Source organism: Musa acuminata, chromosome BXJ2-10 (genome assembly GCF_036884655.1).
Source record: "Musa acuminata AAA Group cultivar baxijiao chromosome BXJ2-10, Cavendish_Baxijiao_AAA, whole genome shotgun sequence".
NCBI lineage: Eukaryota > Viridiplantae > Streptophyta > Magnoliopsida > Zingiberales > Musaceae > Musa > Musa acuminata.
The window spans coordinates 26,337,381-26,365,158 of NC_088347.1; the positions used below are offsets into that span (position 1 = coordinate 26,337,381).

The following is a 27,778-nucleotide window of genomic DNA, read 5'->3' on the forward strand; positions in this document are numbered from 1 at the left end:
CCGCTCTTACATCAACACATTGAGATTTGAGATGGATTGTGCAGGGCATCATTAGTGCACCAATCTAACTGTATGTGGCCTCCTGTAGAAGCTACTTGAATCCATGTATCATATCACAACACGTAGAGCAGCAACAGATGCTAACACGAACAAGTCAAGCAGATTGGTACAGCCCAAAAGAAAGAATGTTTGCAATCCAAAGTATTATCAACTTGAGGAAGCTGTCAAATAGTCCCCAAAAAAATAACCTCAAATGTGAAAGAAAAAGGAAAAAGAATCAAAGAGAAACAAGATCCAGCTTCACGATGGATACGCTAGCTGTGCCTTGAACTCGGAACCCCATTCGATGGCCTGTGCCACGGCACGCTGGCGGTCCACATTGATCTTCTCAGCTTGCTTGTCATGATCATCTGGCCCTCTGTCTTCTGGCTGCATGGAATGAGAATGATGATGACCAGAGCTCCCTCCAGCATTTGTTGGGGCTGCTGTAAGGTGACTTAAGGCCACAACAACATCGGTTATGAAGGGGCGAGCTGCATCCTCCTCTTGTAGGCACATTGCAGCCACTGCAACAGCTTGGTTCATGTCTTTCTCCGGGTAATCCCCCTGAAGAAGTGGGTCTACCAGCCTGCAGCACCTCTTCTGATCCTTGAACATTGGTTCTGCCTATAGAAATCAAAATTAAGCCAAACGATGCTAAGGACCATCTAGTGAATTTTATTGGGTAGCTATAGCGTGTATAAATCATACCCAAGTGACCAGATTTTGTTCATCTGTTGGCTTTGTGGTGTCAATGACTCTTCTCCCTGTTATCAGTTCCAAGAACACAACTCCAAAACTGTACACATCTGATTTCAGAGTGAGCTGACCTGTTCTAACATACTCAGGCGCGCAGTAGCCAAAAGTGCCCATCACCCTTGAGGAAACATGCAAGTTGTCCCCCAAAGGGCCAAGCTTAGCAAGTCCAAAATCAGAGAGCTTTGCGTTGTAATCTTTACCGAGTAAGATATTGGATGATTTGAGATCACGGTAGATGACAGGAGGGTTGGCCTTCTCGTGCAGATACTCTAAACCTTTGGCAGCACCGAAAGCTATCTTCATCCTTGTATACCAACTCAATGGTTCCTGATCAGGGGGTATTTCTGCATGTGCAATTAGCAAACACATTGTGAGAAATGAAAGAAACCGATGACAAACGTAACATTGAGAGAATTTTGTATGTTCAAAAGAAGTGCTTAAAGAGATCAGCTGAAAGGTGAAAAGCTTGTTAAGTACAATGTAACTTACCAAGCAAATGATCTTCCAGGGAGCCAAGAGGCAAATACTCATATACCAAAAGCCTCTGGTCTCCATCTGCACAATATCCTATTAGGTTGACCAGATTTTGATGGTGAAGAAGACTAAGCATCAAAACCTCAACAAGAAATTCTCTGTTGCCTTGCAGGCCATTCCTGTCCAATTGCTTCACAGCCACGACCTGTTTCGACGAAAATAATAGGATTGAACTCACATGAGATAGAATCCAGGAGGAGGAGAATTCTATAAGCCAAAAAGAGAGTCATAAACGACAATTGAGGACCAGTATATAGAGAAAATTACTTGGCCCGTCTTCTCGAGGCGCCCCTTATAAACTCTTCCAAATCCGCCTTCACCAAGCAAGCATTCAGAGCGGAAATTTTTGGTAGCTGATGCTAGCTCGCGGTAAGTGAATGTTTCAGCTGCAATATTACCATTGCCGGCTTCTTTACTGGTTGATGCTTCAGGTGCAGCATTCTGTGTAATCCGTGAGTGATTATCTGCACAAAAAGGGATCAAGTTAACACACATTGATCTGAAGCGTGGTAGGACATGGAGGGAGAAGCATGTGCATTACGAAATAAGATGAAAGGGATTTTTGTTTATTGATTTTTTTCCCCCTTCTTGTCTTCGCATTGCACATTGCATTTGCTTTAGAAATGAAAAGGATGTAAGTTTGCAGATATGCAAAATTCTATCCGAACTTAGATGTCAGACAATTTTATCATGCATTATGGTATTCAGATATGAAATTTTTCATCATTGTGAAAAAAGTGAGCCATCTAATTGTGAGGAGCATTCGATACTACATCCGGTGCTTTTACTGGGAAATAAATACTAGCCTTGGAACAAAACAACCAAGCAATTGAAGCTCACCTCGTCTTCTGCTCAATTCAGTGCTCTTGTGGGAAACCACTCTTGGTCCGGGTGCCAGTGATGACTCATCGTTTGCATCAAACTTCCTCGACGCCCTCTTGTCCTGGGATGAAAAACAAGAAAAGCAGCTCATCTCTGGCAGTAAATCCTTCCAAAGAAACCCTAAGTTCTATGCCCGATTTGGATTCGACAAAGATTTAACTAGAGGATGCATCCGGTGTGATCCGAGCTCCTCAATTACCCGGTGAGGCTCACAAAGAAAGAGAGAGAGAGAGAGAGAGAGAGAGAGAGAGAGAGAGAGAGAGAGAGGAGGAGGAGGAGGAGGAGGAAGGCCGTCTTCCTGACAAATGAAACCTGCAAACCAGCTAGAAGTTCATAAAAAGAGAAGGATTTAGGGGTAATTTTCCTTGGAAGCGGTTCTCCCGTAAGAGAGAGAGGGAGGAAAGATCGCCTCTTCTCTGGATTTGGACACGGGCTTCAACTCCGCGAGAGGCGGGCGGGGGATCGAGGACGAGAGGTGACGGAGAAACTGGCGGGGAAAGAAGAGGACGCTCGTTTCGAAGCCTCTCGAATCGCTTACTGTCCGGAGCCGAGTAGGTCGTGCTCATTTAGAATGCTGCATCACATCTCCACCACCCACTGATATCAGCAATGCGTTGGACAGCTGAGAGTTGAAGTGGAGGAAGAAGGAGTGATCCAGACGTGTTGGAGAGGATCCCGATCTCGGTAAAGAGCAGGTCAAAGCAAGGGTACAATGTTCCTTCAGAAACACCAAATAATATCATGTGCTTGGAGGAAGATTTTAGGCTTCGCGCAAAGGTTACGTTTTTTCAATTGACATTCATATTGTTACTCTCAAACACAAAATGCGAACCCAATAACCTACAATTTCGATACGCTTAATTAGATCATCTGAACCCAATACCAATTTCTTATTTGACTTTAACATTGTTAAACATTAATTCTTACCATTAATCTCTTAAGTGTTGACTTATATTACCCTAAGAAAACCCTAATATAATATTTTATATTAGCATTATTTATCCCCCCAAACTACACATCAATATCAAAAATAGTCTGAAACCTCAAAACATCACTTAAAGAGAAATTAAAAGGATGAAGAACCTCAAAACATCACTTAAAGAGAAATTTAAAAAAGGCACAATATTCCAGCAATAATAAAAAAATGCACCCAACTCAAAAAGTACAAATGGGAAAAACAATTTAACTCCAGCAAGGACCATTTTTGTCTTGGAAGTAGAAAGTAAAGATCATAACCAATAAAAAGCAAGTTTTCCTTAATACTAAGGTGCTAATCAAAAGGTTAATAAAATGACTATCCACTCGGAAAGCCACTGCGTCATGGACGTGGAGGATTTGTTGCAGCACCAGCGGGACGAGGACCTTGTCCAGGTCTTGCAAGATCATCCTGCAGTACAAGTAGTAATGATGGAATTAGTCAAAGATTCATCATATGATGATCATAGGAAAAACCACACCGGTGCAGCTTAGTTGAGGGGGAGACAATGATTAAAACACACATCAATAATGTTAACAATATACAGATAATATTTCAAAGTACCAAGTAACCATAAAAGGCATATCCCTAAAACCCATGGTGCATCAATGCTTCACATGTAGAATAATATTTAACTACTCTTCATAATAATAATGCCTCAAACGTTCATTATCCAACATTTTACCCAAAAGCAAAATCTGCTGAATATAAACATACCATCAATCAAGAAACTACTCAATGCACTTAGCCCAGTTAGCAAGATAACATTTTCATTCTTGAAAAATTAATATCATAATCACCACATGAGAATCTGTTTGTAGCATAAAGACCCTTTTACAGCACCATGGTGAACATAGCATATATAGATACTTGGACCTAAGTACTTGAGAATTCCATACACAGACCTGGCATGCGGAAATATATGCTAGGCTAAAAGTCATAGGCAAACTTGCCTGCTTGAATAAATGATGAACACTTGCTACTAATAGGGTCAACAAACTCTTCACACAGATTCCAGCTTAAAATATATTCACTAAAGGCCAGTAAATCCATTCGTCACACTGATATAGTCAATAAGCTCTTCACAAAAATTCCAGCTTACAAGATTTTCACAAAGGGCCTGTCCTTTATTTCGTTGTTCCAAAGAAGAATCATCCCCAAGAATTCGATCGCTACCCTTTTGAGTGAATATGACATTTTGACAATTTGCCAATATTGGACAAAGTATCCAACATGTATAACATTTTGGTGCACTCAAAAGATGGCGTAACATACATTTGCTTGATACATGACCATATACCACAAACTATACAAAGTAAACCAGGCCAACAAATCTCCATTCTGTACCCAATTTATTTTATTGATAGAGGATACTGAATTGGGTTACGCCTGATAAAATGATAAATACAAAGAAATGACTTACAGTTAATCCAAAGGAAATGCTCCAACTATACTCTTTCTAAGAACAAGCAAGGCCACAATGAAAATCCACAATGATTTATGACTCATCTGCTCTTCTTTCTAAGCACATGCAAGGCCACAATATTTTATGATGAACCATATATTAAGACAACATACAACCCACCATAGCCAATCTCATGAAGTATTAGGTCCTTTATATTTCCTTTTGTTGTCCTAGAACATGGCAGCATAAAAGACTTAATTTATAATTTATATTACAAGCAAATATTCACGTAAGTCTTACAATTTAGTCCACATACTTAAGCCACCTAATCATTAAAACATGAAGCATTTAGAAATCAATGAATTTGAACCCCCATTGCAAGACTTCCCAAGTCCAGGATGAGGGATAGCAAAATTTAAGAACAAAGTACTTAGAATTAATTTCACATGTTAACTTTGGTAAGACCACCACTCCCTCTTATTACTAACCAACATAATTGACAAATACATATGTCGAAAGAATGACATTTCAAAATCACATGTTCCTTTCTTTTATCCTGCCTAGCAAGGATGGTTCTATAACTAGCAAACAATGACAATGAAATATTTCGTTTTTATCTGGGAAATCTAAAGAAAGATGCTTTCTGTTCATGGGCATAGAAGTTCCAGCATATATATAATGTGACAAAACCCATACTTAATAAATGCAAGTACAACTAGTATATGTTCAAGTTATCAGAGCAAATAAGTTGACAATTATCTACTCCACATGAGACGGGGAAGAAAGATTTATATCTTCAGATGTAAAATTTACTCAAACTTGTTAAAGACACATCCAATTTTTCAGGACTTTAGAATGGTTCCCTAACATGTGAACAATCAATCTTAATATTAATGGCATACATTTCTGGTTTTACAAAAGGAATCATTTAAAACAGTCTACGCATTTGATCTAAACTAAGAGTATGAAAACAACTCATATATAGCATATATAATGGTGAACTATATGGAAAAGATCATCAACTTCAAAGGTTAATGATAACTGTATACACAGAAAAAACTCATGTTTGTTCATCCTATTATTCTCCTTGAGTTAAAATGTTTGCATAAAATACCAGCAATAGTGATTAATTAGGGCAGATAAATATGTTGACCATAAGAAAAACAAGGTATAAACACATAAAAATCATAAAACCGAGCACCAACCGAGCATATTATTACACAGACACACATTAAGACAAAGACGAAAGCCATAAATCCTTAGAGAAGCAGTACCCGGCGTCTGTAACGCTGCGGTGGCTCACGGTTCCGTCTGTCGGTGCGAGACCTCACCCTGACAACCTTCGAGTGGATTGCACAAGAGACACAATACTGCATCTTGATGTATAATTTTGGAAGCATGTACCCTAACATAATTAAAACCTTTTGAGTCGAAGAAATCAATTAGGAGAATGATAAATGCCCAGGGTAGAAGATTACCATCATAAGCACATGCCTCTTGCACATCCCTCACTGCGGCCTGCTCCACTATGTTTCTCACGAGAAACCTCTTGATTGCCTTGTCCTTTAAGAAGAAATGTGTTATCGATCACAATGATTGACAGAGCTCGCGCAAGAAAACACCGAAGAACGAACAAAGAACGAAAAGATTTAAGTAGACCACCAATCATTCGAATACCAAGAAACCTTCATCCATCTATACCGCATATTCGAGTAAAGAACCCAAGAAAACAGCCAAAATCAACTATCGATCAAGGAAGAGGAGAGAGAAAAGACAGAGATCTCAAAGGATGATGAAACCTTGGGGCAACATTTGCCGCAGTTGGAGCAGCGGATGAAGTTAACGTGGCCGCGGCCGTGCTTGTTGCGTCCGCCGTTCCTACGCTTGAAAGTCTGCAGAGAAGACGAAGAAATCGAGATCAGATCCGTGACGGAGAAGAGACATCGAAGCTACGATTTCGATGGCTCACCATCTTCGGCGCGTCGCTGCTACCGACCACTTAGGGTTTAGGCTGAAGGAGAGCACGACGAAGTAGGAAAAGTCGGGCGGTGATGGGATATATAGTGGCTCTGTTGGCAAATCTGCCGTCCAATCCAAGATCAGACGATAGAGAGCTCAAGAGGGTCCTATGCATCGGTTCTTTTGATCAGTACCGTCCGACTCCCACATCACCACCGTCTATTTCTATATTGGCAAATAAATACATGGACGCTACATTATATGTAGAGATTTATTATGTGACAATGTCTGTATATTTATTTTTATGTATGTATTTATTACTGTATGTATGCAACATAGTGAGTATTTTGATTCCACATCCACTTGTTTAAACTAAAATTAGATTATATTTTAAATAATAACATAGTGATTATAGCACGCTATGCATACTTAAATAGTTGAAGTTTGAATCTTGTTCTAAAAATTTAGAACTTATGATAAATAATTAGTTTTATGATTATGCTAATTTTTACACTTATGAGTTTATAAGAGATGGTTAATGATTTTTGAGTTAGTCTAGAGTTTTATAAAGTTATTGTGTTGAATAATTATAAATTACATAGTTTTATAGATGTGATTGAGAATTTAATATTTCTGGATGTCCACAAATTTTATCTTGAATTTAGGTTTGAATTGTGAATAATTGATAATTTTTTTGATTTAAGATAGATTCACATCTGTTGCATATTATTTGGGAGGTGTGATTAGTATTTTGGATCAAACAAGACTCTTGACATGTTAAGCACAATCAGTTGGCATCAAGTTAGCATAAGATGAAGATTAGCCTTACACAAGTAGTTCATGCCTTTATGAATTGGAAATCCAATCTGAACCATCCAAATGACAGCTTTATCTTCATTACTCCTTCAGCCAAAAAGTTAAGCAGGCCATGCATGTTTAAATTCAAGCCACTTCAACCCCTGTTAAATTGTGATCTAACTGCATCTGACCAAATAGGTCACAATGGATTGTGATGTTGAGTTTGTGAAGACAGTACAAGTCATATATCTCAAACACTCAGACATAACAAGTTGTAGTAAGAAAGATCAAAGGACACTTAAACCACAACAGACCTCTTATTAGTACTGACAGGGTGACAAAGACTGTAGATTCATACACAGGTATATACCCAGTAAACTGGTCTGTGATACATTTGGTTCAGCTTAATAGATCACACATCACCAACAAGATTACACTGTTCTGAGATCTTCAGGCGCCCCGGCCCATGGTTTGTTCCATGGGAGGAATCATGATCAAGACTGGTCGTGCATCAAATCCAGGGTGTGGCAGCCTGCGACGCAGTTCACGGCCTTCCTGGCAGAGGGAGCATGTGTGGCACATGTAATGTGTAGCGAAGTCACATACTTGTTCCAATTGCTCACGCCTCTGTTCATCCTCAACTATTCCATCGCAGCATCCATAGGGTCTGGTGAACGCCTCAAAGCTACCCTATATATCGTAACAGAAAGAGAGAGACAACTTCAATAAGTTACGAGCTTTTTCTTGGATGAGAGATCAGAAAAGCACTATGTTATACAATCACTTGAGGAAAAACAAAGACAGAATCATAGAAAATGAAGAACATACAAAAATGTGTATGCTACTAGCTGCTCAAACGAGGATCAAATGCGTATATCTCAATGCCTACAATTATGATATAAATGGATATTAAAGGCTCTTGCAATGATGTCATTGCTATTATCAGCAAACACATCCCTTATATTTAACTTACACAGTTCATTTTGTCTTTTATTAGAATTTTTATCTCAACCTTTGGAAAGTCTTTCCTCGGTGCAAAAAAGATGTACCAGTAAATTACTAATCCTTCATACTCCTTTAAGCAATCTACTGCAGAATGATTCCTGCCTACTGCATGAAAGGTTCTGACAAAAAAAATTCTCATGATTTAGTCTTCTGTATTCCCACTGTTGTAGAAACCTGTAATCATAAAGTAGTTGGTTTGGATGGATCCAAATTTAGATTTAAAGAATTTATCTAGACATGATCTAAATCAGACCAAGACTGAAGGTAGGTATTATAGGATAAATTGTGTTTTAAACATATCAATGCAACAAAATCTATGACGCATATGTTATTCTCCCAACAAATTAAAATGTGTAATCAATCTCATAAATCTAACAGTTAAACATATAATCAATGACCCTAAAATTTTTTTAATGCAATCTTTTGACCAAAAAATATTAATGACATTCTCCTGCTTTAACACCCTTGACCGAAGATAAATCATAAATATAGCCCCAAAAGGGAACATAGTTAACTGTTAAAAACATAATTATCTATAACTACCCTCTCCTGAAAATTCATCTTCTAGCCAAATAGAGAAGGACAAATACAGACAGCTAAACTTAAAGGGGACTGGTATTTTAATGAGTTGGCCTTTAACTACCGTCACCCTGATGAGGCAGCACATCATTTTTAAGACATGCTGACTACTTGGGTTTACCATTATGTTTATACGTAAAACTTCAATTTCATGCATAGAAGCAGTTAATGATGCATGGCTAAAGTAGATATATCAACTAATGGTCAGGGGAATATTTGCTAACATCATCATTTGACTTTAATAGAGAAGATGTAAATTCAGCAACTAAGATATTCTTTGGTTCATCACATGACAATAAAATTTAACCACAAATGCAACTGAACAGTAAAGAAAGGCTGGCGGCATGCTATGAATTAAGTGTTCCTTTCAAAGTAGAAAATGAAAATACTTCAAGATTGAACTTGCGACGAATGGCTGTCCGTGTAGGGTGTGAAAGCCATGGTGCAAGGCAGTTCCAACCAAAAAGGGCATTCCCAAGCACATAAAGACCAGTATAAGGCAAGCAGTTATCTGCAAAGGAACCAGGAACTGCTCCAAGCCTCTCTGCATTACTTCCATACAACACACATGGAGCAAAGCTACCAAGGAGACCTGTAAATTGCCACCATCATTAGTATGAGGTAACCAGAATACCACCAGGTCAAAAATAAATAGACTTTCACAAAAAACAAAAACAAAAAAATAAAGCTTTTGATGCTTGATGATACATTCAAGACCAGAAGATAACGACATAGAAAGCAAGATAATAAGTGTGCTTTTTTCCTGCTTCTCTATCTAGTTCCAAAAGCATGCAATGCCAACTTTAATGGATTATTAATCTCTTGATCAACATAAGGGGATAAATGCACAAGGAAAAGACCTTGTCTGAGAAAAGTTATGAAACCACATTTCATGACATCATCTTTAGAAGAAATAGGTATTGACTAACAAAAAATAGGGAAGAGAACATGTATAAAATCATTTGACACATGACTCGGATGCAGTGGTTCCACTTTTTTTAATCCCTTTGTAAAGATATCCTGACAAAAGTGAGCCTACAGTGATCATCAATATTTCAAGATTCTTACTATGAATGTTAAACTCTGCAGATCTTTCACTGAATTTGTATATACAATTATTTAAATTTGATAATTGCTGAATATGTGAACACCTATATTTCAATATTCTCAGTATGAATGTAACACTCTGCAGGTATTTCATTTTGTCTGTATATACAATTACTCAATTTGATAAAATAGTGTTCCAAAGTGAGCTCCATGTAACACTAGTTTAATGTTTGGAAAAGAAAATCTACTTTTTAAGGCTTAAATGAAGCAAACCTAAATGGTTCGAAGGCAAGTATGCCAAAGAAATAGAGAGACTTTTTGACTGTGAATAGAGTTAAATGAAGAAAATAGAGCTGTGTAATCGTATTGTATGATAAATAAAAAGAGCTGTGTCACTCTAGAATTTTGTGTACACATCCTATTTGTTACTTGGTGAACTCGATGCTTTTCATCACTAAGGTATAAACTAAATATATACAATAAATAGTTTATTTTTATCCACATGTATATGGTGATTTGTGATTCTATGTTATGATGTATTAGGAACAAACTTGCTTGTGCATGCAACAACAGTAAGTAGCATTAGTGGCGAACAAAGTGTTTGGAAATATAACCACTCACGGTGTATTGCTTTTGACCTGTGCTTTCCACCTGGTCCCATTTTTCCACCCAAACAAGTGAGTTTGCTCCTTGTCTCCTTCTCTCTCTCATCTCTCTTGTATCCTTTTTCTTCTTGTGTTTATCTCTAGCTTTATTATCTTATCTTATGATCCTAACTCCCGCATCAATCCGGCGAAGATGGACTCTATTACAACTCTTAACGAGTAAGAGTAAGACAACGGATTTAATTTCCACACAGAATATGCAAGCTTACGTAGACAAGCCTAATGATGGCCTAAATGACCCCCAGAGAAATCTTTAGCGTGCTTCCAATGATGATAAACAATTATGAATCTTATAGGTATGAAAATATTATCTAAAACAATGCAAGTCTATGTAGATAAACCTAATATTGGCCTAAATGACCCAAAAAAATCTTGAACGTGTTCCCAATCAGCACCATTCGACGCCATTATCTCAATCCTGAGGTCAATTTCCTAAACCTTCCCAACCATGGAGGATCCTAAACGACAAATATGATACAATTATCTAAAACAACCAGGAAAAGAGAAAGAACCCAACGGAGAATCCACCCATCTTGAAACGACCCTAATCAATCAATTTGAAATAGCGAGATCAAACGCAGACAAACCATGGAACAAACTCAGAGGCACCGAAACGAGAAGGGTCGAAGAACATACAGACTTCCAGATCGCTGCCGCAGAAGTCATCGTTGCGGCCAAAGCAAGAGAAGAGGCTGGAATTCCACTGGACACGGCCGACGGGCTCGCCGACGACGCTCCCGTGACCGACCGGAAGCCCGTCCGCGGTCCACCCGGCGGGGCCCTTCGCAACAGCGGCCGGCGGAGCCTTCTGCTGGGGCTTGGGGACGGCCTCGGGTGGCGCTGCCGGGGTCTTCTCCTTGGGCTCGGGGGCGGGCTCCTCGCGGCCGTCGGGGTGCTTCAGGAGGGCGCTGGATTCCAAATTCGCCATGGGGTTCAGGGAGATTGGGATCTCAAACGCGCCTGCGTGGGGTCGAAGGGAAGACGAAGAGACGGCAATCTAACCGCGTCTTATACGACGAGGTCGCTCTTTCAAGCTGGAAACTTTTACGGAAGGCCACAAAAGGAGTGGGGCGTCATCAAGAGTTCAATCTTGACCGCTCATCGAGGATTGCCGCCGTTGACCAGGCAACGATCAGTCTTTCTTTTCCTTATTTTTCATGGATAATTAATCTATAATATTCCAAGTGTTCAAAAAAGGTTTATATTTATCGGTTTAGCATTCCAAATTATAATTTATCAATTACTATTGTGATCAGGCTTCATAATGTGATAAGTCTCAAATTGCGATGATAAATAAGGCTTGATGGATGACCTACTAGTAATAATTTAGACAGCCATTTTTAGGTTATATGTTTTTAGTTAATTATTGAATCAATGGGCATGTCAGATCAGGTTGGTGACAGGCAAATGCTGATTAGATTCAATGATATTAAATATGTAAGCTTACTTCAAATTGTTTTCATCCACCAAACGACGGATTAATCCTCTTAAAGGATAACCAATAATAAGCACAATTGTTCATTCGCCAAGAAAATAGCTAGAAATTTTATCCACAGATCACATTTGGCAACAAGTGATACACCTTAAAAATAGCATCACAAGAAGGAAATACAAGATTTCATCAACACCTTATGAAACCAAAAAATCAAATTACATCCAACTGAAACATTCAAGCAAAATGCCAGTGGATAACGATAACAGAGAAGACTGAAGCTAATTCCTGCTTACATCATTGCCAGTAATCAAGCTTAAGAATATTTACCTAATGCGAGTGGAGAAATTACATGTCAAAAGAGACAGACCCTTTCTGCATGTACAGCCTCAGCATCGAGTAAGTTGATTAGAAACAGAAAAAAGCCAAATATGATTCATACCATCTGATTCGGAGGTAGATTTGATCACGATATTCCTGCAAGAACACCAATTCATCGTGAAATTATGACGTTCTATAATTTCTAAGGATTCGTGGTATGTCAGTTACATGAGCAACTTTCTCTTCAACTGCCACCAAAATCGGATGGGCACTTGAATTTGGACCAACTAAATCATACAATTACAGTACATGAGCCGACCCAACAATATGGCTTACACCAAGGGAAGGCATCCCTCTCTCCTATAGAATCTAATAGCACAACTTGCTGCAGCCACACATTGGGCTTGCAATTCAGATTAAAAGTTTCGTGTGAGCCTGGTGCAGATGGAGGCCAATCCGTGGATTCATACTGCAGTTGGCAATTCCAGCAGTCTTAGCTAAGCCACTTGCTGCTGCTGCTGATGCTGTGCTCAGGTGATGTGATTTCTTTTTCATATCAAGACAAAGATTGTCTGGCCTTATTTTTACCCAACATGCTCATCAGATACAAAAGCAGCAACAGGCAGGAAATGCCTCCTAGATATTATAGTAACCTGAATTCCCACTTAACCACTAATCAGAATCAGTATCTATTGACAGATACAACCGAGGCCTGACAGACCGTGGCTGGCCAGGAGAAACAGACCTTTGATTTTTTGAATTTGCTTTCTTGCCTTCATTATTATTCATGCTCAACAGCAAAGAAGCTGCATGCACAAAATGAGAAGATAGGAATTTAAAGCCAAAACAAGATCAACCATAAGATATGCTAAAAGAACTTTGGATCACTTAGTAGACAAGATTATGCACAATGCAGAATTAAAATAAAAAAAAATACAACAAAGTAATACAGTCATGTGAAAGGCAAGACAGAAGTTCAAGTAATAGTGTGATCAAACAAAACTAATTTCGGAAATTAAAAGACAAGATCGCATTCCAAAAGCAAATGATATCGATTAATTGCCTTCATAATGTCTGCTCATATGGGGGCTTATCTTTTAAGATAGGCAAAGTGCACAATTCATACGGCAAAATAACAGGACCCTATATACTGTCCTCAGCATTTGCCAACCAGGAAGTATAAGCTTTTTGCACGAGTAGCTACAGGACCACCAATGTTACTATAATTAAACCACTATGTGAAATGTGAAAAAGTACCCATACTCTTCCAAGGAAATTGCACCTTTTTAAAGTTTATTTTCATGTCATACTACATAAAGTGTAACTTTTTGTAAGCTTAAGGATCATCCAATGTAGAACTTTCATAGGTTAATTTTTTAAGCAATATAAAACAATCACTTGCAAACTCTAGATTGCAGAATAATAGATGTCTCTGTGATCAAAATTGATTTAAACATGACACTGATATAGTCATTGGTATAAAAGAGACAAAATTAGCTATAGTGAGAAGGTACAGACCAGCATCATCTAATAAGTCCATTCGAGTCTCCTTTGATGTGACCTGTTGTCTTGAAGTCAATCCATTTGATGGCACGGAGTCGCCATGACCTCCGCCAGCAGCTAGTCTAAGAGATATCCAATCATCAGAATTGATCCCATTCGGTAGATCAGTGCCGTCAATCAAGTCATCCTGAAGGGTAACTCCAACTGGCTGATTAGGAAGAAAAATTTGCAGAGAGGGATCATCATTTGCAAAAGCGAGGGGATTATCAACCAAGCTTCCCTGCATTCCAGTACCAGTATGACAGTTAGAAAGATCTGGCACTCGACAAGTATCTTCTATGTCATTAGTTGGTGTCAAACCATAGTCATTGACCGGTGCACAGCCAAGGGAACTATGTGTATCGGCTAAAACATCTGCGACCTCTGTTCCAAACAGTTGAAAGCCAGGACCTGACTGAGGGCATGTTTGCATTGGCCAGATTGGGATCCCAAATTCATCAGTATTGTTAAATAATTCAAGGAATGAAGTTCCACTTGTCTCTGGACCGGTATTTTCAGAGTATCTTTCTGAAACCCCAGGATGGTTGGGAAAAGGGATTGTATCATTACCAACTGGATGACTGTCATATGCAGGTTCAGGAGAAATTAGAGTAAGATTATCTTCATCAGAGTCACTCAAGAAAATCACATCTGTATCTTTTACGGGTGCAGGACTTCTTTCTTGAACCCCATATGTTGGATCAAGATTGAGAGAGAAAGAATCAAATTCGTGGCCATTGTTCAATGACAAACCCAAAGTCCCCCCAACATCTTGATTTACACTTGGATCTTCCCCATCTTTGTAACTTCCAGTCGCGCTACTGCTCATATTTATTAAGTTCTGATGATGATTGTCAAGCCTTCCAAGAATAGGACTCTCAGAGGACAGAAGCCTACTGTCTTCAAGTCTTCCATTTAGAGTTGGCTTCATTCCTAAATCCAGACGTAAGCGCCTATCTGAAGGACTTTTCTCATTCATATATCTTAGATTATCCAAGTGAGGTTTTACGTCTGCATCTGTAATAGCACATAGAGTACCATCAGGCAAATGCCATTTAGAAAGATCTGTAGATTCAAGTTCATTCTTTACACGCCAAGTGCCATCAGGCTTCACATCGATCTCAGTTACATCTTCTCCACAACTTTGCAACTGTTACCACCATATGAAAAGAAAGTGTTCTTCAGTATGTAAATAAACTGAGTAACAAAACAAAGCTCTAGGAAGACCTACCATAGAAGAAATACGATTGAAGTATGGATCAATAATGATGTTCTCAAGGGAATAGTTCTTAAGGCATATTGGACATTGCCACTGCATGAAAGCAAAAAATTTAACTGAGCAACAACAGAGAAGATAACAGAGGAAAGAGAAGGCATCGTGGAATAAGCATAACCTTCCGAGACCGACGGTTAAGTTCAACAAAAGTTCCCAGATCGAAACAGCCCATGTGAACACAAGGCTTGAACCTGCCTGCTATTCTTATCCGAGATCCACTCATCTGCAAGTATATAATGAAAAGAAATCAATTGGCTTTCTAAGAAAGCCGAAAGTCGTGAAGAACTAAATTTTGCTCGTCTGTCATTAGGTGCATGGGACATCAGGAGAGAGACTCAGCTTGCTGACATTTGTACTCATGCAATAAAATATAATCATAACATGACAAAGGTCACACACAACAAGCACTTTGGATCAAAATTTTGTTAACCTTATTCAGTTCAAGACATCAAATCATCTGCTGGACAAAAGTTTCATATTTTCATGTCAGAATTGATCAACTGGCATGGATTGTTTAGAGACAACACATAACGTAGTGTTCATGGGTGCTAAACATTGGCTTCTAAAAGAGTTTCTCCTAGAAGATTGTTTCCCAAACTAGGTCTTATAATGATAACATCTGTGATGTTGAGTTATAATGATAATTATGAAGACCTTGATTGCATGGATTATGTGATCCTTTCCTATGTTACCTTTTATAATGAGCATGTCTCAAGGTCAACTTTGTTTCAGATAGCTAAACTTCAACTTAATGCCTTCAGTACACAATCCAATTAAATTAGTAGCATGTGCATGCTGTCCCACAAGTTCTGTTCATGTTTGATATAATAATGTTGAACCAAACTTCCACTTACCGGGCAACGAAGATTCACTGCAACAGATTCAGCTACCACTTCTATATCACTATCACTATCTGCATTCTCAGTAGCAGCTCCACCACCAATGCAACGACAAACACGGGCAAGAGCATCCTGAAAAGTCTCACCTTCTGCTTCCTTCGGCACCAGACTAAGAACCTAAATGAAGAACTAGTTGCTTAAAACAAAAACCAATTGATTTAACATCAAAACCACCAAAAAAAAACAAAGAAATTGACATTCAGAAGTTATGATAAAGACTGCCTCCTTCACAACTGATGGAACTGCATAAAAAATCATGTCATGAAGAACAAGCGACATCTGAATCAAAAACATTCTTATCAAAGTTTTCTGATTATCATACATACTATTCACAATCAAGGATGCTAAATGAGTTGAAAGGTGCAGCTGTGCCTTCTTGTAGATGTAATCTTATAAATGTAAGCAAGTCACCAATACATATAAAAACATCTTCCTCCTTCTACATGGTTCCTATAACTAGCAAAATAATTATAAATATATATTACCAAGATGAGCACAAAAAGTTCTAGACTTTGTCTTCAATGGATACCTAGCTACTAAGTCCAATAACAGAATGATAAAGCAACTAGCAACCACTTAAGTAACATCTGAACAGAGGTGTATTATCACCAATGAACAATTTGACTCCAGATAAAGAAGTATGTTACTAAATATAGTAAATACAGCAAAATTACCTGTGGAACCGTGCGTCTCTTTGCAAGTCTGATCCCAAAACAGAATATACGAGCATCACACCTTGATAAAACAATTTTGTTAATTCCTTCCTTGCTAAATGTGGTGATCTGAGATGACAAGTCAAAGAGCAGGAAATAAACGAGTTAAATATGGGGGAAGAGCTAAAATAAGCAAAAGGAGTGCAACCTACAGAACTAGGAGATTTCTGGCATTATATTCAGGTTGCTTGTTCTCTAAAAATTTATTGACTTTCTGGATTCATGATTTGGTGTTCAGTAATAGCAATTACAGAAAAGAGAAAAGGAAAATTTAATTAAAGATATCCAATTACCCTAAACAGAGTGGACATAATTTTCCATGACAATGACAACACAAATGATTGCAGAAAGAATATTGTAAGGCTCAAAATTCAATGAAATTAAAAATGCATTGGCTGCAGGGCCAGACTAAAAATTCTAGCTAGTACCAATTAATACAGATTTTGCAACACAGAGAAAACAAGGAACTAACCACTGGACCATCATCCCGACCATTGATTCCCAACAACTGTGAGCCTGGTCTAGTAACCACTCTGACTGAATCACCTGTTTAGCATATGAAAGATATGCATATATAAATAATTGTCAATATCTAAAGTACACAAATCATCAAATCTCTATGAAAGTAGTAGTGTACTATTTTAATATAAATGCTAGCAGACTAAATTTTACTACACAAAAAATAGTGTATGCTTAGTTGATCCATGCTTTTGAGTCATGGTATATGTAAACCTACTTGGTCTCTTACTTCATAGGATATGTTGATCTTGGGTCTTACCAATCATTCATTTTGTGTAATTGGATCAGGATGTACAGTGGTAGATAAGTCTACAAACTCTGAACTAGGTATGTCTTTAATCGTTTAGTGCTTTGTCGTATTGAGCTTTTCTTATTGATCTTGTAATAGGTCCATAACAATTAAAATGAACAATACTTATATAAACTTAGATCTCAAATTAAAGATGTAGATCAGAAAACCCAGCAACTTGAGAGACAACCATGAAACCCAGATGTGGAGTCTGGAACGAGGTTCAAGGGGGGGAGGGGGGGGGGGGGGGGGGGGGGGGTTGTATAACAACCACAACAATTATGGGGCATATCCATTCTAACTTTCATCCTTATAATAGAGAAAGCTTAAGAGAATTCACAAGTAACATAATATCTACAACTTCATAGAAGGCTAAAGGGAAACACAACAAAGCCAACTTTATCAAACTTGAGTGACCGCTATGAATCCTTCTAAGATCATCTCTATACATAATAAATTTTACTACTACCAAGGCTCTATGAATAACACTTCTCAAGTCAGCTCTGAACTTTTTAGTTTGGTTTATTTTATATCCAATCATGACTGCAAGAAGGAAGCAAAGTCTGGGTTTTGTGGTTTGATTTTGAACACCATAGGCAGGAAACAAAGCTACACAGAGAAGCAGTGACTTGTTTTCTACTTACTAAAAAGAATGGATGAGATGGGAAAAGGTGCAACATTCAAATGACATTGACATCATGCCTCCAAAATTCAGATTTATGAACCCAAATTTAATAAAGAATTTATTAAATATAATACTGACATAACATGCTATGAAAAAATCTAGATAATACATCCTCAAAGTGTGGTAATCTTCCATACCATTGACTTGCAATTCTGCCTGCTGGGGCCATTGCATTCTAAATGGGACCTTATCATTGAGTAGTAGACACCAAACCTGCATAGGATCAGACCATTAAAATAGATGCCCAGTAATTTACTGCTTTGCATGAGTAACAGTACAAAGGCTAGTTAAAATGCTAGCTTGCACTAAACATAAGATATTGTATTCCAGGAGGAAAAAATGTAAAATAATTCATAATTTCCGTTCACCAGTCATTTGCACAATTTCATGGATTTGAAGTTACAGTTGACAATTCAATCTTTACAACAACTAACAGGCAAATAAGAGAATTACACCAAGCAACAATGGCAGAGAATAGACACATTAAAGAAAACAATTTATGATTTTTTACTCACATGAATTCATCATTTATTACCAAAGAGATGTAAATTTAAAAAAATGCATAGCAACATCTACTATATGAATCATTATCAAACAGAACATGAAGACTTGAAACAAACCTGAAGATCATATTCAGGTCTCTGTAGCAGTTCTTTATCTGATCTTGACAACTGAAATGTCCTCTCCACATTCTGCACTGTAATTGTGCTGGAAAGATGTAAGCATAACCACCACAAAATTAGCAAGCAGGAAATGTTCAAAAAAATATGTTTAAGTACATGATAATATCAATATCAGATTTGCACTAGTAGTCATTTCACAAAGATCAACCAATTAATATGAGAAAATTTCTTTCAGAAATTTTATCAGACAGTTCAGCGTGGTTACCGTGGTAATCCTAAGAAAGACTGCCAACTTAAATATGTACATATTGTTAGAAGTGGAAAAACTAGCACAGATACTCCATATCAATAAACAGCTTCACTAGCCAATAGACCAAAAAGCATGATATAAAAAGCTGCAGATCCTAAAAAAACAAAAACACTTCTCAAAAACACTCATGAGTTCTTAGAATTCTTCAGTTCACCAGTGTATCAGTATATACCAGTTTGACCAATGACCGTTACTAGACCATATGGCTCAGTTGGTATACCACCATACCAATCCAACAAGATGTCGAAACAAATACCAAACAGAGATTGTAAACCTTGCACCAATTAACTCTTCTGTCACAAATTTGCAATCAGCAATATTCACAATACTTATGCTATTAATAGTGACAACAAAGTTTTGCAACTCTTTTGCCATCCGAGTGGTACGTAATTAATTGGTTAATTTTGTGACCTAGGTGAACAATATAGTCTCTTTGCTTTCAGAGATAAGACTGTACCTAGATCTAACCTAGGATTGGTGGAAGCCTGGTGCATTGCACTGTTCTTTTTTATTTGTCTTCTAATACTTTCAATTCTATTGACTAAATGTGCATAATGCTAGACTTCATCATGAAAGGGTGTCTGTACATGCTTTGTTCTTCTCATTTTTATTTTCTGATTCTATCAAAATTTAACCTCATTTTATTACTACAATTTTATGTGACTTCAACCTTTGAAAATGTTTCATTATTGAGATGCCCAAGCACAACTCTAGACACTCAGACATTTCAACATACGAGGAAAGTAATTTAACAAACAAGAAATCTTTTCATATCCTTATTACCATGCAGACACAAGGGAAAAAGGGGTGAGGGCAGAGAAATGTAAATTAAAATTGTTAGGAAGTATTAACACGAATTGTCAGACTGACTGACAAATCATTGTTCCAATGAAGGAGCTGGGACTCCAAGAAAAGTTCATAGACCTTACATCTACACTACTCTGGAATCCTTCCATTTCAGTTGAAGGCATTAAATATCAAATTCAAGACAGGACAGATTGCCTACCTCAGAATTCTTTGTTATACAATTAATTTCACATCTACATTCCCTAAACTTCAAATATTTAGACACATACAGTTTGACAAGCTTCGCAAAATTCAAATTAGACAACAGAATCAGAAAGTCTCTATTTAAGGCAAAATTTTCAAAATTCAAGTAAGAATATATCTGAGGGAAAATTGTTGAACTGTCATTTTATTGATTGATCTTAACATCAGAAGCAAGCATATATATGTTCTTCAACATAAACAACCAACGATGATATGAGTACTTACCCATCAGCTATGCCAGAATACATAAACTTTACAGGATGCAATAGATGCCCCGTTGTCACCCAGAATCTGCATGACATAGTTGATACTATCATGGTCAAGTAATTCTAGATACGAAAGCGAAGAACAACAGTTAATAGACAAATAAAGAAGCCTACTGATAGATCCTATACAGGACCAAGATGATATATATTAATATTTGATCTTAACCCGGGTTGAGTTCATTATTTCTTTTTCAAGGGGAATGGACTTAGGATTTTTCATGCTCACAGCCTGACTTTTCCTCATGCTGCCGCCCACCCTCCAGGTACTACTCTTCCTCTTCTTGTCCTCCTCCCCCCTCTTCTAGATAGTATGCACACAGGGAATGCCGTATCCTGTGCCGGAGCAACTGGTATATACTGATTGGTGCCAATCTACTGACACATGATGTGCCGGTACCTACAGGTGTTTCGAAGATGAAGAAGGAGAAGAGGAAGGTATCATGGAGGAAAATGAGGAGGAAGAAGAGGAAAGAAGAGGGAGGGATGTTGGAGGAAGAGGAGAAAGGAGAAAGAAGAAGGAAGCGGTGGAGGAGGAAGAAGAGGAGACAATGGAGGAAGAGGAGGCACACTGAGGAGGAAGGCAACGATGAATGTTAACGACGGTGACATCGGATGGCAACGATGAAAGGCAATGATGGTAGTGCCAGTTCTATGCTCCCAGCGAGAAGAGGGCTCTAATCTAAATTTTAATTTTTTTATTTTTTTATTGGATTGGACCGGACCACCCGATATGAGAGAGTTCTGCATACTGATCCATGCCTGGATCAATGTCTACCAGCCGTTTTGTATCAATCCAAGCGAAACAAAGAAACATGAGTACGACACATACCAACAAACCATATGTCAATATGCTGGTTCATACCAGTCGGACTGATTCTAGGTGCCAACTTTAAATCTTGATTTTAACCATTGGGAAAGTGCTAATTATATTTCAACAATGTATAATCCTTTGAAACTAAAGGTTTACAATTAAGGCTAAGATCGAATATATGAGATGCAATTTTAGTAATCCTAAATATATGGCTTAGTTGGATGGACAAGGAATTTCAATACATTTTCAAGTATCATAGATCAATTATTCAACAAGATAGAGTGATTGAGGAAGATATTGTTCATAAAATAAAAACTAGATATTGTTCCAAAATTTATTGTATGAAACCAAGTTATTCATATTAGTCACAAGCAAATGGTCATAATTATCATCTTTCAAAATTTATTGTATGAAATCAAGTTATTCATATTAGTCACAAGGTATTAAGTGGTTAAGAACATACATTTGCCAATACATTTAAGAACATTATCAGCCAGATCAAAAGGTAATTGGGCATGCATTACACAGGACCAGGCAGAAAAAGTAAAGAATTTTCACACTACAAGAAGGGAGATAACATATTTTGCAAAGCCTACAATTGAACTTCAAGTCATATGCAACAAAACCTATTAATTAGAATGAAAATCAGCGCCTTAAGAAAAAGAAATGTGATTGTATAACACATCTGCTGACACTATCTGCAAAAGGCCAAGCAAACATGCATTCTATGGATTGCAGCATGTGCATGTTAACAACTCAAAATATTAGAGAACATTGGCAGCCCATTGTGGAGGATCAAATATAAATTTAGTATAAACCAAAACATTCAAATAACTACAAACAAGGATAAATATGACATACGGATCTGCTCTATTGATTCTGCACATTTCACAATAGAAGTGAGATGGAACTTCAAGAGAAACACCCTCCAAAGGTTTCTCAGGTATAATTACACAAGAAATATGTTGCCAAACTCGACACTGAGGATCTTCACACTGCAATAAACAAAAATTAAAATTTTCATTATGCAAAAGTGGAGATAAAAATAACGCAACTAAAGCTCTAACATTTAGCAAACAGTTGTACAAATATTCATCTGAGATTGGGATGAAAAAGGGATCATCAAAAGAAGTTAAACTTTCTAGGATCATTAATTCTTCTTTTTAGTTGTATTTCTTGATGCATTGTCTTGTAGCAAGGCTAACAAATGAATGTATTATAAAGAATTGATCTCAGATTCACCCTAAAATAAAAGTTCCAGTGTGAGCATAAGAGTAATAACAACAAGAGATCATCAAATCATTTAGCCAAAGTAACTGATGGCATAGTTGATGATTATGGCTTGCATTGATGAAATATTAGTGATATCACAAAGGAAATGATCATAAGAAAAGAAATACTATAAAGCAACAGATTTGACAATGTACATGGAAAAACCCAGATGGATAGAAAGATTGTAACACTACAGGAAGTCCTTTGAATATTACCATGTAAAACTTATTTAAATGGTTTGCCAATCTCTAAAACTCCTAAAAATAATCAAGGGCATTAAAAGACTAAAGAAGCAGAACTACCTGAACCATTGATTCAGAATCTGATGATTTCCCACAGAGGCAGTGAACCTTCATGTCTGGCTTATATGAATCAACTTCTTCTTTGGGTTTCACATGAGGGAATTCTGAACCACTGTGGCTTTTAGATGCTAAGTCTGTAGCACCAGGATTTTGCATTTTTCTGCAAGGGATAAACAAAACAAAGTTTACTGTAATAATCCAGAGTTGCGAGTGGCTTATCTTAAACATCAAGGCAACATAAACAAAAGAAAATGTGATCTCACCTATAAGTATCATCAATTATTTTTGCTACTGCTTCTTTCCCTATAAAGTTTCTCCTTCCCCAAACCTGTGGCTTGTGAACTGTGAAATAAGAGACATGTGATAAGGATCTGATGCAAAATAAAATGTGGGAGCTAATATACAAACAGAACAATGTACAGACACTGCCAATAAAGCAATGAAACAAGATTAGAGCATAACAGTTGGCAATAACTTACATGAAATACGTATCCAACTTGTATAAAGCACAGAGAAATATGTCAAAACTAAAGAACATACAACTAAGATATCAGTGCTACAATGTTGTAACAAAAGAAAACGAGACCAGGTCAGATGCACTAACTCATGAAGGACAGGAATAGCCACCAAGATTCTCAAGAATACATAAGCATCCAAGACAATATTCAGAAAGCTTAGGAAATTTTATTCGCAAAGAGCTTTAACAACAACAGAACGTGGAAAATGTACTGAGAAGCTGATAAAATATGATGTTGATGAAAGACCAAGTATAAGGTCAGAACTCATCTAACTCTGAACAAAACCACATGGCATACAGAAGGCGAAAAAAACAGCAGCAACAACGACAAAAAATTAAAAAAAGTTACCATAGATCTTAGTCCAGAAATCAAGATCAGAAGGTATTTATTATACACCAAGTGCCAACAATGTAGCCCAACAAAAGGAAACCAATTAAATAAATAAATCTATAACAGGGAACTGAATACTAATGCCTGTTTTGACTGACTAATTTACCAGAAATATATCTAATGAAATAAAGCATATACCAAAGTCACTATGTGAGAAAAGTTACTAAAGTTGAATTATGTAATTCAGTTCATGGATGTCCAAAATTCCACAAATATAAACTAAAAACAAAAACAAGCCTGATATGCCAACCATCTTTAAGTTTTCCTTCCTATGTGCCAAAAGAAAATTATGACAGGCACATTGTACCAAAGTATCTTTCAAGATCAAGTATGATGAAACAGCCAATTAATCTGAGTAATGGAATACCTTGTTCATCTAAAAGCAACGCTAAAATTCTGTCCACAAGATCCTGCATAACAGAACATCAGAAAAACCTATTTAAAGAGGAACAAAGAAGAACCAAATGCAATGATATAAACCAAGAAAAAGAACAGGATTAGACTAATAAGAAAACAAGATTTGCGTGCTGGCATGGCTGACCAGGAATAAACACAAAAAAAATAAGACTAACTATTTGGATAGCAATTGTTGTATACTGAACAATTATAATAAGAAAGATAACACAGTTCTTATAAATTTATAATATATATTTGACATGAGAATACAAAAAAGCATATAGTAAAAAAAATGCTTTAAGTCTAATATCAAGCTTAATGGAGAACACTTCATAATCCAAATAAGTTACAGATTAACACACACGGAGATTATAAATAAGCAGGACAAAGATGTAAATATGCCATCTGTAAACACGCAACAAATCTCCATCATTTGTGGCACATAAAGAGACACCTATCACAACAGAGCCAAGTTCGCACATTTATGACATTCGGAATAAAACAACTCAATGGTACTCAAAAATTAAAAGTATCAAAGAGAAACCACTCTTACCTGCTTCTTCCCTTGCTTTGCCAGACCAAGTTGAGTTAAGACATCTTTAAGCTCTTTTATTCTAAAGTATGCCAACTTATCCTGACACAAAGTACAGAGACATCAAAAATATAAATGTAAACAGGAAACTTTTACTGCAAGAAATAAATATTGATTAATTAATACAGAGATAAAGAAATTAACATGTGTCTCAACTGAAAAAGAAACTCCAAAGTCAAAACTTATACTGTTCCCTCAGTCCATGCATACACAGGTAGCTACCATAAAAAACACACCACTTAAAAAGAATAACCAACATAACATCCTTGAAAGGTGTCGACTAACCATGGCCTGTTATAAATTAAATTAGCTAAAACCATAATCCATAAAAGAATTAGAGGATGGGAATGTTGTGGATTAGAATGGCCAATCAAATGCGATGAATAACTTACCCAAACATAAATAAATGTTGTGGATTAGCACAAAATTTATTACAATTAACTTAGTTCATGGCTACAATCTATATAAGAATAAGATACACCACAATTATCTAAGCTCAAGTATTTAGGTAAGACATATAAATCTACACATAGAAGATAAACATCACTTATACATGTTAATATGTCTGATTATAATTATAATTTTTTAAGACATTATATGGTTTGGATGAGTATCGCTTACATGTCACAAGATGCTTCCTGCCTAAGCCATAGCACAAGCAACTAGGTGACACTCCATAACAAAAGCAAACTAGGTAATAGATCCAATCTATAACACTACAATGTGATGGTCTACACCTTTGATTTGTTACAAGTAATTATTGCATGTCTCACAAATTCAACAAATTGGCAACTTAATCATCTAACTAGAGAATTAAAAAACTTCAAAATTTTGCCTATATTGTGCATTTGGCGAAAGAAATTTAAGTAAATGTGCAATTGTGGAATGCTTCGAGTGTTTGATAAATAATAGATGAAAATTATTTTTTAAATATGCATTGATGTAAATGTTATGGTAAGATTGTACTTCAAAAGTCCATTGAATATTATCTGATAAATTTATCCTTCTAATATTATAATATTTTGTTCGCAAGTGTTAATAAGTAAATAAATAAAATAAATATATGAATGTATGTAATCTTACAAAAAATTTCATATGGCTAAAATATATAATAAATAAAATATAAATATAAATAAATATAAAATAATCTTTAAAAATAAATAAATAGAATTATATCTTATAAAAGACATAAATCATGTTGGTTTCTTACTAAATTATGTTGGCAATCTTGTGATTTTGGATAATGATAGCAGATACTTTGGGAATTTAAAAAATTATATTAGCAGCCCGCAAATGCTGAAATGCTAATGTTACCCTGTGGTAGGATCAGCATTTAAACATTTGCAATGCAGCATCCAGGCCAAATGCGAATTGGAAAAAATTTACCAAATATCAATTCACATTTAAAATGTGCATTGGGCCCTCGAAATACATTTCAAATGTGTTGTCAAATACACTCAACAGATCTTGGTAACAAATTTGAGTCAAGTGATCCTCCCTAAAACCTACATTGGTGGGAACTCGTCCACTGGGAGTGTCCTTTTTAATAGAAAAAGTGGGCACTTTGCAAAAATGAACTATGTGTTAACAATCAATAGGACTGACATCTTATGGAATAGCGTGAAGATAAAACATTTCACTGAACTCAACCTAAATTATAAAAATGGCAGTCCGAAAGAGCTCCATAACTTTTAAGGATAAGAAGCTCGCTGATTATCAAATAACTATAACCTACTGTTACCAGCCTGAGATTTCCTGCCAGAAAGACCAGAGGCACTGTTACAAGCACCTTGAAGATATTACTTCACACTTTCGACCAGGAGTTGGTAATTATGTAGCAACAAAAATTCTCGTATGGAGTATGTATCACCAAACAAACAAGCATAAGAAGAGCGAAGTAGAGAGGAAACTTGGAGTTAAACGAATTCACCAGAATTAAGCACAGTAAAACTGCTAAAGATATCACAGGCAGCCACCAAGAACCATTAGCACCACCACCGAAATCTAGTCTAAAGGTTTTAGAGGCTAAGAAGTCAAGAATATAAAATTTACACAAACATCATCTACTGAAGCGCTCAAATGGAATCAGATAACACACTTCGGACAATAATTAAACTGGTCAAAAAGAATATGAAGTCACTATATCAGAACATGCACAAATTTCCCACAGAACTCCAAATTCAAGTTCAATTCTGACTGTGAGCTCCTTATTCCTCGTAGGATCAGTCTATTCGTCATCACAAGACATCTCAATCGTGTCCTACAGATAAACAATAGAAAGGAAAGTAATACACAATTCAGAAATCATGAAAGAAAGGGAGATACCCGACAGCTCGCGACCAAATCCATCGATCCAAGACCTTCCACGTGCACGTCAATCAACACCGAGAAAACCACAGCCGCCTTCCCAATTGACCAAAACCCCGACGCCGAGGCTCGAAATCATACAAAATTCGCTCAAGTAAGAACCATGGGAGCAGATTCCTGACCAATCCAACAAACGAGGAAGCACAAAGCCGTGGGAGATGCCTCTATGGATAATTCGGGCCGGAGATTGCGTGGCGGAGAAGGAGCCGATCGATCTACCATAGATCGGGGTGGTGGATCGACGCGAAACCTAAGTGGAAGAGATCGCCGCCGCTGGTCGCAGTCGGTGGTCGAGATGCGCGAGCTCTCTAGAACTCGATGAAGGGCGACCCAGAAGAGGGGCGAAGATGGTCTAAAGGGGTGGGTTGGGGTGGCGGACCTGGCCGGCGCATTCAAATCCGGTTTGTTGCGCCCGGACGAGTCCGCGCCATCGCGTACGTCTCTTCGATGAGCGATTTTTTCTTACCTTCCTTGGTCGTCCCCCGCACGACCTACCGACCTCGGGATTGGAGCTAGCGATGGAATGACAGGTGAGTCGATGGCGGCCCCGTTCGCTC

The 27,778-nt window shown here is 37.3% G+C and overlaps 4 protein-coding genes across 4 annotated transcripts; all 4 read right to left on the reverse strand.

The window, feature by feature from the left end:
• Window positions 1–141: 141 nt before the first annotated feature.
• LOC135624765 (probable serine/threonine-protein kinase PBL25) lies at window positions 142–3,147 on the reverse strand. The gene is made up of 5 exons (XM_065128692.1): window positions 2,173–3,147; window positions 1,600–1,796; window positions 1,288–1,477; window positions 751–1,142; window positions 142–666 (listed from the first exon to the last, which is right to left on the reverse strand). The coding sequence occupies exons 1-5, from the start codon at window positions 2,303–2,305 to the stop codon at window positions 301–303; spliced, it is 1,278 nt and encodes a 425-aa protein (XP_064984764.1). The 5' UTR covers window positions 2,306–3,147; the 3' UTR covers window positions 142–300.
• Window positions 3,148–3,289: 142 nt separating this feature from the next.
• LOC135624766 (small ribosomal subunit protein eS26-like) lies at window positions 3,290–6,650 on the reverse strand. Its single transcript, XM_065128693.1, has 5 exons — window positions 6,565–6,650; window positions 6,395–6,487; window positions 6,074–6,158; window positions 5,870–6,000; window positions 3,290–3,601 (listed from the first exon to the last, which is right to left on the reverse strand). The coding sequence occupies exons 1-5, from the start codon at window positions 6,565–6,567 to the stop codon at window positions 3,533–3,535; spliced, it is 381 nt and encodes a 126-aa protein (XP_064984765.1). The 5' UTR covers window positions 6,568–6,650; the 3' UTR covers window positions 3,290–3,532.
• An 871-nt stretch (window positions 6,651–7,521) lies between these two features.
• On the reverse strand, window positions 7,522–11,667 carry LOC135624768 (cell number regulator 8-like). Its single transcript, XM_065128695.1, has 3 exons — window positions 11,285–11,667; window positions 9,326–9,528; window positions 7,522–8,042 (listed from the first exon to the last, which is right to left on the reverse strand). The coding sequence occupies exons 1-3, from the start codon at window positions 11,574–11,576 to the stop codon at window positions 7,803–7,805; spliced, it is 735 nt and encodes a 244-aa protein (XP_064984767.1). The 5' UTR covers window positions 11,577–11,667; the 3' UTR covers window positions 7,522–7,802.
• A 909-nt stretch (window positions 11,668–12,576) lies between these two features.
• LOC135624767 (E3 SUMO-protein ligase SIZ1-like) lies at window positions 12,577–27,573 on the reverse strand. Its single transcript, XM_065128694.1, has 16 exons — window positions 27,180–27,573; window positions 24,816–24,896; window positions 24,234–24,276; window positions 23,222–23,300; window positions 22,959–23,118; window positions 22,246–22,379; window positions 20,533–20,598; window positions 18,945–19,032; window positions 18,462–18,537; window positions 17,304–17,377; window positions 16,793–16,900; window positions 16,074–16,235; window positions 15,338–15,442; window positions 15,175–15,255; window positions 13,920–15,093; window positions 12,577–13,207 (listed from the first exon to the last, which is right to left on the reverse strand). Exons 1-16 carry the CDS (start codon window positions 27,201–27,203, stop codon window positions 13,074–13,076), a joined length of 2,589 nt encoding a protein of 862 aa, XP_064984766.1. The 5' UTR covers window positions 27,204–27,573; the 3' UTR covers window positions 12,577–13,073.
• Between the last annotated feature and the right edge of the window lie 205 nt (window positions 27,574–27,778).

What these genes read in the sequence shown, in the direction of transcription:
- LOC135624765 (XM_065128692.1), bottom strand. Translation starts at nt 2,305, where the DNA reads ATGAGCTGCTTTTCTTGTTTTTCATCCCAGGACAAGAGGGCGTCGAGG. An exon ending in TGAATTGAGCAGAAGACGAG is followed by an intron (nt 1,797 to 2,172) that starts GTGAGCTTCAAT and finishes CTTTTTGTGCAG; the next exon opens with ATAATCACTCACGGATTACA. An exon ending in CCTGGAAGATCATTTGCTTG is followed by an intron (nt 1,143 to 1,287) that starts GTAAGTTACATT and finishes TTGCACATGCAG; the next exon opens with AAATACCCCCTGATCAGGAA.
- LOC135624766 (XM_065128693.1), bottom strand. An exon ending in GCGGCAAATGTTGCCCCAAG is followed by an intron (nt 6,159 to 6,394) that starts GTTTCATCATCC and finishes TTCTTCTTAAAG; the next exon opens with GACAAGGCAATCAAGAGGTT. An exon ending in AGAGGCATGTGCTTATGATG is followed by an intron (nt 6,001 to 6,073) that starts GTAATCTTCTAC and finishes TAATTATGTTAG; the next exon opens with GGTACATGCTTCCAAAATTA.
- LOC135624768 (XM_065128695.1), bottom strand. Translation starts at nt 11,576, where the DNA reads ATGGCGAATTTGGAATCCAGCGCCCTCCTGAAGCACCCCGACGGCCGC. An exon ending in CGGCAGCGATCTGGAAGTCT is followed by an intron (nt 9,529 to 11,284) that starts GTATGTTCTTCG and finishes GGCAATTTACAG; the next exon opens with GTCTCCTTGGTAGCTTTGCT. An exon ending in GTCGCAAGTTCAATCTTGAA is followed by an intron (nt 8,043 to 9,325) that starts GTATTTTCATTT and finishes TACGATATATAG; the next exon opens with GGTAGCTTTGAGGCGTTCAC.
- LOC135624767 (XM_065128694.1), bottom strand. Translation starts at nt 27,203, where the DNA reads ATGGATTTGGTCGCGAGCTGTCGG. An exon ending in CAAAGCAAGGGAAGAAGCAG is followed by an intron (nt 24,277 to 24,815) that starts GTAAGAGTGGTT and finishes TCTGTTATGCAG; the next exon opens with GATCTTGTGGACAGAATTTT. An exon ending in AGAGACGCACGGTTCCACAG is followed by an intron (nt 16,236 to 16,792) that starts GTAATTTTGCTG and finishes TTCTTCATTTAG; the next exon opens with GTTCTTAGTCTGGTGCCGAA.